This window comes from Podarcis melisellensis (genome assembly GCF_964234715.1).
Source record: "Podarcis melisellensis genome assembly, chromosome: 3".
NCBI lineage: Eukaryota > Metazoa > Chordata > Lepidosauria > Squamata > Lacertidae > Podarcis > Podarcis melisellensis.
This window is the reverse complement of record NC_138530.1, coordinates 23,876,503-23,889,018: the sequence shown is the minus strand read 5'-3', so window position 1 is coordinate 23,889,018 and position 12,516 is coordinate 23,876,503. Positions and strand designations below refer to the sequence as shown.

Here is a 12,516-nt window from a genome sequence, read left to right as displayed (position 1 = left end):
TGAACTTGGCAATCTTAGATGCATACATCTGGAATGTTGCTGGCCATGGGAAAAAAATGGAAAAAGTCATTTTAACATGTGATAATTTTGGTTTTATGTGTTTCTTTGGTGTGGTGGTTTTTTGTTTTGCTGAAAGCCTCCTTGGGGTCCATATTAGTACAGGCATCGCCAAACATGGCCCTTTAGCTGTTATGGACTACAATTCCCGTCATCCCTGACCCTGGTCCTGTTAGCTAGGGGTGATGGGAGTTGTAGTCCCAGAACAGCTGGAGGGCTAAGTTTGGGGGTGCCTGTATTAGTAGAATAGCTACTGATTAAATACGATAAATGTTTTTCTGATTTGCCAGTAAAGTCACACAGATAGGGCCCAGTCCAACCACAGACTAGATATCAAACTATCTCTCCCCTTGTGATGTCATGAATTTGAGAGTTATCAGACCAGTAGATGCTGATTCAAATCTCTGCTCATTCAAGAAGGGTGAGGATAAATCTCCATCCTAATCTTACCTCCTATGGTTACATGAGGACAAAATGAGGTGGGCGGAGGGCGTGATGCCCTATGTTCTGCTTGGACCTCCTTGGGGAAAAGGCAGGAAACAAAGATGCTAAAAGTAGGTAATAATGGAGTTAAATTTTCTGTGATAACTAACCATGAAGTTAAACCCACTGAAGCATCTGCAGGCTCCTCCTCCTCCTCCTCCTCCTCCTCCTCCTCCTCCTCCTCCTCCTCCTCCTCCTTCTTCTTCTTCTTCTTCTTCTTCTTCTTCTTCGCTGTTTTGCACTGACTCATGGTGGCCCCAGCAGAAGATTTCTCACTGGGGGTTGGTTGTCTTCTTGCTGTGGACAAGACATCTCAAGGTGATGCATGTATCCAGCCAGATTGGCGGGGTATAAATAATAAAATTATTATTATCCTGGTTGGTTCTTGATGGAGGGTGAAGCAAGGTGGTGAGGTCAAAGCAATGCCACCTCATGGCAATTTGCTGGAGTCCATCACGGTCCAAGGAAGGTTGCTGGAGGGGGCTGGCAGGAGACAGGAGGTGGGTTGAGGGAGAAGACAGATGCAGCTTGGCGTGGAAAGATGAATTACACAAAGTGCTTCTTTCTTGCGAGAATGCTTCCCCCAAGGCCCAGATGTTATCCTGAGCCTTTAAGAGTGAGGAAAGGATCTGTTAGCAAGAACTCTGCTGCCGTTGGAAGCCCAGAGCTGATACAATTGCAAACCAGCCATAACTATCCGTGTCATTATTAGACGAGTGCCGGAGGTCTCTGCTCTGAAAGGGCTGGACTGCAAATTCTTAGGGGGAAATTGGGGAAGGCGAGGTAGTGCAGTTTTTAAGAGGAAGCAGGTAAAAATGTGCTCGATAATGTTGAATAAAAGGCCCCACCTCCCTCGCTTTCCAAACTGCCCTTTCTCAAAAGAAATGCAGCCCAATTTATCAAGCTGCGTCTTTCGACACCCTCTATTATTCGTCTCATGTAAATCACTCCCTAAGGGGTCTGTTCCAGTTTGCTGTTTCTTTAATAGGAGCGGGTGACAACCCTCATCTGCTTTTTCTTCAAAATCCTCACCACAAAAGGCCTGTTCTTGGACCCGTTGTGACTAATTTCAGTACCCTTTCGAAACAATTGAGGTTTGCAACAGAAGGCAGTTTTATGTCGGAACAGGCTGATGGTGTAAAGGGTGCATCTAAAGAACTGGCTGAACAGTCATTCCATTTCACCAGCCCGGGAACACGGAGCACTGTAGGAAGTTGTGCAAGGAGAGCCAGGGATTCCTAACTCTGAATTCTTCGTACTTTCGCTTTGATCTTGTCTACGCTACACATTTAAAGCAGTAGAATACCGCTATAAAAGGACATGGTATCTTCCCCCAAAGATTTCTGGGCGTTGTAATTTGTTAACTGCATCCTTATCCCACAGATGCCCACTTGACCGCTTCAGTCTGTAGAACTGATGCTGTTACAACTGCTACATCACACTCATTCCACATTTGTAAGAACTGAGTCTTTTAGTGTGGCAACTTTGGAACTCCCTGCCTATTGACATCAGTCAAGCGCCTTCACTGTACTGTTTCTGGCACCTGCAAAAACCATTTTCATTTTGGCAAGATATGTAGAATGCCAGCAGGTGTTTCTGTGTGTGTGTTTGTGTGTGTGTGTTTGTGTATTGTTTATTGTTGGTTTAAATTATGTTTTAAATAGATATTTTCAACTATTTTTTTACTGATGATTTCATCCTTGTGTTTTATTCTTCTTGTGAACTGCTTTGAAGCTTTTTTTTAAAAAACAACAACAATTAAGCGGCACATAAATTTTACGAAATTATATAAATTTGAAATGCTTCTTGGGAAGCAATTCATAAATGAAATAGATTTTTAGTTTATTTTAATATACCTCCTCATGGTATTGCTTGTCATGAAAATAGCATACAGTATTTTCCAGGGCACACAAAAAGCAAAGGTAGCTGTGTTGATCTGTTAGAGAAGAACTCAAATAAAAATCCGCAGCTTGAGTTATGACTTTTATTAAGACCAACCAAACAGCAGCCATTGCTCTCAGGTGACACAGAAAGATGTTGCCCAGCTGTGCATTTGGGGATTTTTTCCCCAGGGGCATCATTTGAAGTTGTGATTATCTTTTTTTGGTGGGGAATGTGCCTTTGTGTGTATGTATTTGTGGCAAACCTGTGTATGATTCAAGATGCAATTTCCGAAAGCATTGTGTTAAGAACATTTGATGCAGTTATTATTATTTTTTAATGCTTCTTGATTTCCAGAGGATGGAGCAGCAGGGAGAAAATCTTGATGAAGAGCAACATGTCTTACAGGCTTTTCATCTGCTGCTGTTGACTACAGTTAATGTGATGCTGGTTAACAGCTCTTTGTTAGCTTTCCTTTCTTGTGATCTTTTTTTAAACAACCCCAACAACTTATTTTTATTTTAAGCCACCTTTTTAGTTTGATTCCCTCTTGGAAAAGTAGCAGATAATTATCCAAATAAAGAATGTGATCTGAAAGGCCGAGTCAGGCCAAATGTTCTCACTCTTCCCTAACAACATCCTTGCATCTTTCATAACTTGGCTGCCTCTCAGGGTGAGCCAGCATGGCTCAGTGCTGGAGTATGTGAAGTGGAGCAGTAGAATATTTTTTCAGTGGCATTTGCTAAACCCTTTATTCAAACATTCGGAAGGGCTGTGGCTCAGTGCTAGAGCATCTGCTTTGCATTCTGTGGCATCTCCAGTCCAGGTAGTGATTGTTGGAAGATTCAGGACAGATAAGAGAGAAGACTTCTTCACACAGCACATTGTTAGACTATGGAACTCCCACCCACAAGAGCCAGCAACTTGAATGGCTGTTCTCTGCTTCCCCGGTCAGAGACAGTAATAAATAATAATAATAATAATAATAATAATAATAATAATAATAATAATAATACAATTTATTATTTATACCCCGCCCATTTGGCTGGGCCTCCCCAGCCACTCTGGGCGGCTTCCAACAAAACAGTTTGGTAGTTATTTTTCTCTTTGACATCTGGTGGGAGGGCGTTCCACAGGGCGGGTGCCACTACTGAGAAGGCCCTCTGCCTGGTTCCCTGTAACTTGGCTTTTCGCAGTGAGGGAACCGCCAGAAGGCCCTCAGCGCCGGACCTCAGTGTGTGGGCAGAACGATGGGGGGGGGGGGAATGCGCCTTCAGGTATACAGGACCGAGGCCGTTTAGGGCTTTAAAGGTCAGCACCAACACTATGAATTGTGCTCGGAAACATACTGCTTCTGAATAACAGTTTCTGGTATTCCACAGGAAGGGAGAGGGCTCTTCTGCTTGAATCCTGCTTGCGAGTTTCCCACAGGCATCTGGTTGGCCACTGTGAGAACAGGATGCTGCCTAGATGGGCCATTGGCTATTTTTATGTTCTTACGTTGGGGCTGCCACTGGTATTGCAGCCAGGCTAAGCAGGCAGGCAGGGAGTGCCCAGTCACAGACAGCCAAGGTGTCCTTCTGGGGCTCAGGTTGTGAACCAATCCGGAGGAGAACTGGGGCTCAGCATTATGGGGCAGGGCAGATTCATAGTGGTTCCTCCCCTCCCTCTGGAATTTGTCATACTCCCTAGTTCCATTATTATTTACAAAGTGCCACTGGAATAAATGACGCTTCCATAGTAACGTAAGCAAAAGGCAGGCGTTCACCATTGAAATTTACACTGTGTGTATTTATTTTCATTTAGCAAGATTTTTTTGACCACTTGATCAAAACTGTCTAAGCTGTGTACACAACTAAACTGTCAGGAAACACAGCTAAAATACACACAAAACCATTGATGTAACTGTATATAGTAACGAAAACACGTGCAGATAAAATCTGGGAAACATTTAAAACTAGTATAAGTAAACAAATTATTGGGGTGGGGGTATCTCTCTAAGTAGGCCCATTGATGATGATGATGATAATAATAGTAATAATTTATTATTTATACCCCACCTATCTTGCTGGGCTTCCTCAGCCACTCTGGGCGGCTTCCAAAAAAATATTAAAATACCGCAATACATCAAACATTAAAAGCTTCCCTAAACAAGGCTGCCTTCAGATGTCTTCTAAAAGTCTGGTAGTTGAGATTCTTTTTGAGATCTGGTGGGAGGGTGTTCCACAGGGAGGGTGCCACTACCGAGAAGGCCCTCTGCTTGGTTCCCTGTAATTTGGCTTCTCACAGCGAGGGAACCGCCAGAAGGCCCTCAGTGCTGGACCTCAGCGTCCGGGCAGAACGATGGGGGTGGAGATGCTCCTTCAGATATACTGAATATTGAAATTAGTGAATTTAGCTTCAGTCATGTCTACTCTGAGTATTTATTGTGTTTTTATCAAAGGAGCTCAAGGTGGCATAGATGGCTCTCCCCCTCCTCATTTAATCCCCACAGCAACCATGTGAGGCAGGTGAGGCTGAGAGGCAGGGACTGGCTCTCACAGTGAGCTTCACGGCAGAGTGGGGATTCGAACCCTGAGTCTCCCAGGTCCCACTCTCGGGGTTTGTTTTGTTTGGGGGAAGAAAGCTGAGGGGTTAAGTCAAATCATTTTTGGATGTAGCAGGCTTTAAGGTTGGTTTGGAAGAGAGAGAGAAGAGAGACATAGGGGAATTCCAGGCATTTGGAGCAGCGAGGGAGAGTGGTCAGAGATGGTAAGTAGAACAGAACACCTCCATGCAGTGCCGGGTTGGATTATAGGAAAAATGCCTTTCTGTGAATTATTCTGGACTTGCATCATCCTTGCTACATAGAAGCTGGCTTTTAACTGTTTCTCTTTTTGGAACATTTTGTCCCTCCCTCCTCCTCCCTCTCTCTGGGCATAGAAAAAGCAACACTTTTGCTAAGGCCTTTTCTTGGCATGTGTTCTTTTCAACAAATCCAGCTTTGGAAATCTCACTTAAGCCAGAAAGGGTTTTCTGTTTGTCTATCCCTACCCATTGACAACAGCTTACTAGGGGTCTTTTATTTTGTGTTTCAAACATGTCGGGTTTTAGTGTCCTGTCTGACCTTTGGCTTCTGTTTGGGCAGGGGGCGCGTCTGAAAAAGGGTTCATTCTTGTCACCGTAATTTGTTGTTCTCCCCCACCTCCGAAGGAAATCTGAAGGAGCAGAAAAGGCCTGGCTAGTGGTGCAGCGGTAAAATGTGGCAGATACACACTGCTTGGATGTGCCTAAGGAAGAATTAGATGGGTGGGAGAAGCCCTGAATTGGATGCAACAGAAAGAGGTGGAAATGAGACCTATAGTGGTTAAAGTGAGGTTGAGAGGCCAGAGTTTGAACCCCCACAGCTCACTCAGCCTAACCTACCTCACAGGGTTGTTGTGTGAGGGTAAAATGAGGAGGGGTAAAGAACTGCGTTTTCCACCTTGAGCTCATTGGAGGAATTGGGGGGGGGAATATACATGCAATAATAATTAAATTAAATTAATAAGGGGGGGAGCGAGCGAGCAAGATGCAGGTTTGCAAGCTTCACCCCCTGGAATTTGGCCCTTGGCAGAGTACGCCCAACGAAATGCAGCCCCCTCCAGAACAAAGGTTGACAATCTGGGGTCTGGGGTCACTGCAAATGGTGCACAGTTCCAAAGGATTTTGCCTCCTTCACATTGTTGTAACAAGTAGCGTTTGGCATTGAAAACTGCTACTGGTAGGAACCACTGGAATTAATGGCTAATCTTCATGCTGTTATATGTAGGCCTCCATCGCAGAATTGGCATCACTTTTAGTCTTGGTGGACTCCAGGCAATTCCTCAACACAGTTCCCACTGCTAATGTTCTTTTTCCCCACCTGAAAAGCCAGCTGCCTCCTGCTTCTGTTTGACTTTTGCTTCTTTCCCGCTTGCTTGGCCTAACACTCCCTTCCCAGTTCTCTGCCCTAGAAATTAAGGTGTAAGAAAACTGCCACAAGTACAGATCTGATGCCAAAGTGTCTATTGCTGGTTTCAGTTTCCTCCCCCCCTCGCTTTTAACATTCCCATTTGTCCGATGTTCCCTTTCCTAAAAGCAGTGTTTTGATGTGCAAAGGCACTTATTTCAGACAAGGAGTAATTACTTCATACAACCATACATTTTTTGAAAGGCTCGGTTTCCCCAGACAATGACAGATCTCTGGCATGGGGTTGCAAGAGTCAAAGCTGGTGAACGTTCATTCACACATTTTAAAGCGGCAGCAAGTCCTGTGCAGACTTACCTGGGAATAAGTTCCACTGGAAATATTTGATTCTGAGTAAGACATCTATAGCAGGGGTGGCTGACCTTTTTTTCAGACTGGGTACCACCTTGAAGCTTGATCAGTCCCCCAAAGGGCTTTGTGTCAAAAATGTGTGTGGCCAAAGTGTAAAAGTAGGGAGGGCAATTAAAAGAAAAGAAAAGGGGAGGAGAGAAAAAACAAACAAACAAACAAACAAACAAACCCCTTTGTATAGCATTGCATGGTAAAATTCTCTTGCTATGACAGAAGGAAAGATTGTGGCAGCTTCTCATTCCCGTTCTCTCCCAGTTCTACTGCCCAGCTCCTCCAGTACAGTGGTACCTTAATTCGTTCCGGAGGTCCGTTCTTAATCTGAAACTGTTCTTAACCTGAAGCACCACTTTAGCTAATGGGGCCTCCTGCTGCCGCCGTGCCGCCACCACCATGCGATTTCTGTTCTCATCCTGAAGCAAAGTTCTTAACCTAAGGTACTATTTCTGGGTTAGCGGAGTCTGTAACCTGAAGTGTCCGTAACCCAAGGTACCACTGTACTGTACTGTGTAATTGCTCAGAAGTGTAAATAGGCCAGACTGCATTGAAATATCTAAATTAGGGGTGACTTATACATGGGCCGATTCTGACTCCCCACTTTTTTGTGCACTCCCAAGACACCCCCTCCCAGTATTTTTTTTTTTAAAATGGCTGCTCCCATGGGTCACATGTTGGAATCAATATCCCCCATGCCCTGCACAAGAGTGAGGTATTGCCAGGCTTGGCAAAATCCTGGTGTTTATGGGGGGAGGGGACCCCCACAACAGCTCAGTGGGACCTGAGCATGTTCAGTGGTCCCAGAATGCTATCTGAATGTTGATGGGGGAGGAGGGGGAAGGAATGGGCTGGACTGAACAGGAAGCCCTGCACACTGCAAGATGTTGTTGCGGGTCCCACTTGTTTCATATTATGTTGGCCAACGGTACCAAGGACCTAACTTTTGAAAAGGTAGGATATAACCATTTTTAGAAAATAAATGCTGATCTTTACATTGAGGAATTTCAAATACACTTCCGAACAAACCCTTGACATGCTGTTTGGAAAGAAAAAAATAAGCAAAACACTACTGATCTAAGGGGAATCCTTTATAAATTATTTGCTGTTGAATATTTTTGTCCTCCTGTATTATAACAGTGCATGAACACAACACAGGTTTTATTTCAGTGTTTATTTTCTTTAGTTTATTTTCTAAAAATATATCAATCAATAAATTTTTGTGACTTGCCTGTCAAGCTGCATTTGGGGGAGGGGAATTCAGTGATGCAATCTAGCCTTCCCCAACCTTTACCTTCCAGATGTTTGGGACTACAACTCCCTTCAGTTCCAGACAGCACAGCTGATTGAGAGTTGTAGCCCAAAACATCTGGAGGCTGAAGGCTCTGAGCTAATGCGCTGGGTATCACCTAACATGTGGAAAGGTCTCCCATCTAGATGCAGCCTGTAAGCTGATGGTGCTTATCTTCCGCCTGTAAAAAACCTCCCTGCATCTAGGCACTTAAAATTTCTAAACTAGCCTTCACTCCATCCTCCTTGAGATACTAGCTTTCTGCTTGCGGGGGCACTTTTGGGTACTAGCAGATTTAAGCAAACAACCCCCCTTCCTTTTGCCTAAACTGAAGTATACCAAAAGAGTCATACTGTCAGGTGAGTCCCTCTTAGTGTCTAATACACATCAGAGGGGGAGTTCAATGCACTGATGATATATATATATTTTAAAAGCATGCTTACGTTCAGATAATGTACTAATGCCTCCTTTCCCCCATCCACATTTGCAGCTTCACGGATATTGTTACCAAGACAGCAATGACATCGCAGACACCCTGACTGCCATCACAGAACTGGGCTCACCCCTGGAGATGATCCAGCTTTTACAGATTTCCTGGGAGGACAGGTTTCGCGTAAGTAAAGTTTCAAAGCTGCAATTTGAAGAGGCATTAACCATTGGTGGAGGTTTCAGAATATGTGTGCAGAATGGAGCAGGATCCCCAGGGCCAGTGCAAGACAGCTGGCAGCTGAATCTTACTTTGCCCCCTGTGGTAGGATAACATCACTGCACCTGAGGCAGCATGATAGTTTTGGGTGGCTGGGACAGACCATGAAGCATACAGAGCTGTGTATTCCAACAGAGAGAAGCTGGCCTTAGGAGGCCACTTGCCCCCTTCCCCCTTGCATTGGCCGCCTGAGGCAGTTGTCTCACTTTGACCAATGGTAGGGCCAGCTCTGAGGATCACATCTGCTGTCTCAAAACCATCTCAAAAGCAGCTGGTTGGGTGAAGTGGCAGCGCTAACTGCTGGGCCCTCTCCTATATTGGTGGTCTGTGGTGGGCTTATGTGACAATGGCAAGCGGCAGCACTGTGATCAGCATGAAGCAACTTTGAACTCCCGCAGTGGTGCGTTCCAGATGTTGAGGACTCCAGTTCCCATGTTTCCTGACCGTTGACCATGCTGGCTCTGGTGCATTGTAGTCGAAAACATCTGAAGGGTACTCCTTTGGCTTCTCCTGCCCTTGGGTGATGCTGTGTTGTGGGCAATTTTAATGGCAGCTCCTAGCCACCTGATGTAGAGGGTTGAGGGCAAATGTCAGCACAGCAAGGGGGCCACATGGAGCCCCACTAGCTGCCTGAGGATGCTGTGTCCTGGTGCTGCTTCTGGTTGCTTCCAAAACTCAAGCCCAGGGTTTCCCATACTTGGGTCTCCTGCTGCTTTAGGACTACAACTCCCATCATCCTTAGCTAGCAGGTCAGGGATGATGGGCTGGTGACTCAAGTTTGGGAAAACCTGCTCTAGCCCTACAGATGCTGCTCGGATCCCCAGCCCCTCATCAGCCCCAGCTACCATGACCAGTGGTCAGGGATGATGGGAGCTGTAGTCCAATGATATACGGAGCACGACTGGCTCTTCACTCCTCCAGTAAGCCAAGCCAGAGATGGGATTTGCAATGGGTCTTGCAGTGGTGTGTTGGCTTTCCAAAGATTAATGTGTGCACCTATGTGGTAAGCCTACATTTCCCTCTGGGACATCTAAGGGGACAAACCTTTGTGCTGAAGACCAGGGGAAATGATGGAGCACTTGGCTCTTGTAACCACCCAATCTGTTTCTAATGATGAAAGGGCTGTTGTCTTTTTAATTTTTTTCATGCTGTGCAACAATAAACAGATCCTTCTAGGACGGCCTTGTTAGGGAAGCCAGGCGTGACAACGTGGCTCTTGTTGTTTCAGATCTGCTTCAGCTTAGTTCAGCTTCTGCATTATCTGGCCCACTCTCCCCTTGGCTCCGTGACTCTCTTGGATTTCCGACCCCGGCAGTTTGTGATTGTGGACGGAGAGCTCAAGGTGACGGATCTGGATGACGCCAGCATCGAGGAGGCCTCCTGCACGAGCAGCAGGGACTGCTTCATGGAGTTCCCAGCAAGAAACTTCAGCCTGCCTTGTTCTCCTGAGGGCAAATGCCAAAGTATGAATGAGAAGAGGAATCTTTACAATGCCTACAGGTATCGAAGCAGCTGGAAACGAACGGCTATGGGCTGTCAGGAGTGGAAAACCTTTGGTTCCCCCCTGTTGAGGTTCACATTTCCTTGGGAGTTTTGGGGTCCACCTCCAGAGCCCTTCTGAATGTTAGAGATGGCTTTATTTCAGGAGTGGGGAACCCTACCATAGGCTACATTCCCTGTGTGGCCCTCCAGTTGTTTCTGAACAACAACTCCCATCATCCCTGCCCATTGACTGTGTTTGTTAGGGTTGATGGGGAGCTATAGCTGAGCAACACCTGGAAGACCAAGGTTCTCCACTCTTGCCTTAGGGCCTGCATGCTGACAGTGAGCAACACCAGATCCCAAAGTGGGCAGGACTGCCTAGTGCATCCCCTCTTTCTCTGTGCTATCTCATCTCTCGCCCTCTGTGCCACCTTCCACCAACCTGTCCATTTCAGCTTCATCCGTCTCCAGGGTAATGTTGCACCCTGGGCTCACTATCTGACTCACTATGGAGCAGTCATATTCCCTTCTCGGTCTCCCCACTTTCTCACCTACTTTCTTACACACATAGGCACCAATTCTATGGGGTTGACGACAGCTCAACCATCCAAAGTATGCAGACTGAGCCCCTCACCCCCCTGAATCTTGAGGGCCTGGTCACAGAAATGATGGTGGGCCTTGTGGCCTTCTCCCGACACACGTGATGTCACACGCACAGGTGACAAGCTCTGCCTCATTTCACATGAAACTCTGTGCCTCTGCTCACACAGAACACAAACGAGAAAGAGACCCTGAAAAAAGAGGGGCCTGGAGAGCCCCACAGCGTCTGGTGGGCTGCATGAAATTAGGACAGGGGGTGTAACTTCCTCACGACTTATTTTCTTCTTGATTATCCAGAAGGACCACATTTGGAAGGGATGTTTTTAAAGACGCGCAGCAAACACAGTCTGGCTCTGAAGGCCAAATAAATGCTAAATTTAAAGTGTTACATTACTCACACTTTCTCCAAAAACACGCTCAAGATGTTTGTTTTGAAGAAAAATCAGCTGCAGGGCCCTGAACTGCAACATACTCCCAACTTGAAGTAGGAAACAGCAACAGAGTCTTGCTGGAAAAAAATCCCCCCATAGCTTTTTGCTTCTGAAGGTGAAGTTTGCCACAAACAGTACATTTTGCAGGGGAGGGGAGTAGCAACTGGGTGATTTTCAGCAGTGAGCAATTGGGTCCATGTTCTAGACGTGAGCCCTGCAGCTGATTTTTCTTGAAAATATTTTTTTTAAAGCATTTTGTTTTAAAGTGTGAGCAGTGCAAAGTCTAGTTTGGCCTTGACTCTCTATGGTTCATTTGATGATCAGGATTCTATGTTTACTCCCCATGTGTTTTCATGTTCTCAAGGCATGGTTTGAAGGCATGTGATGTAGCAATCTACTGAAGCTAAGCATGTCTAGGTCTGGTCAGTCCCTTCAGTGGGAGTCTGCCTGGGAACCCTATAAAATAAAGCATCTTTATAGTGTGGCTCATACAAAACCACTCATCAGAGCTGAGAAGGACTTTTAACTTGAACCCAGCACCCTATTCTATTTGCAAACCAACAAATCTTATATTAATTCTTTCATATGACTTCATTTAACACACATGCAGCAAGTGTTTTTATTTTCTCCCCCAGGTGTGAGCGACTTTTTAATATAACTGACAGCAGGATCTAGGCATGCAGAGAAAATGTTATTTCTTACTTTTTAGGACAGGCGTAGGGACAGGGCAGCATCCATTAAAATGTCCTATTTATGTTACCAATCTGCCCATGACATAATAATTTACTTCTCATGGGTCTGTTTATACTGTCCATCTTGTTAAAAGTCACTCTGAAAAAGAGACTTGATAGACTGCAATGGTAGTATGGGATTGGCAGAAGAAATTCAAATTTCATATCCCTTGATAAATCATGCCATTGTGGTTTAATTTTTTTTAGTTTTCCAGTAAGTTTTGCCATTTCTGTATATTGCAAAGGGTTTTTGATCCATTCTTCTTTTGGAGTCTAGTTGATTCTGCTTAACATTACCTGCACCCCGTCTTGAGACTATTATAAGCTCCAGACTTTCAGCTTACAAATATTGCTCAACGTCTCCCATTCAACACATAAGTTTGATTAACATCAAGCCTCCAGAAAAATTCTAGACAACTCAAAAAAGTTTAATTGCTACTTAGTGACATTTTGATTGGTCCAAATAAGGTTATTGCCTGACTTTGGAGCCTTTGTGTAGCAAATTATGCAGAGCCACTAATGAA

At 45.2% G+C, this 12,516-nt stretch overlaps 1 protein-coding gene across 1 annotated transcript in view; it reads left to right on the top strand.

The window, feature by feature from the left end:
• PKDCC (protein kinase domain containing, cytoplasmic) overlaps positions 1 to 12,516 on the top strand; it is a 41,830-nt gene that overhangs the window by 11,179 nt on the left and 18,135 nt on the right. Inside the window, exons 2-3 of the mRNA XM_081904118.1 lie at positions 8,533 to 8,655; positions 9,977 to 10,248. Of these exons, the coding sequence (XP_081760244.1) occupies positions 8,533 to 8,655; positions 9,977 to 10,248 (395 nt within the window). The remainder of the gene's footprint in view (positions 1 to 8,532; positions 8,656 to 9,976; positions 10,249 to 12,516) is intronic.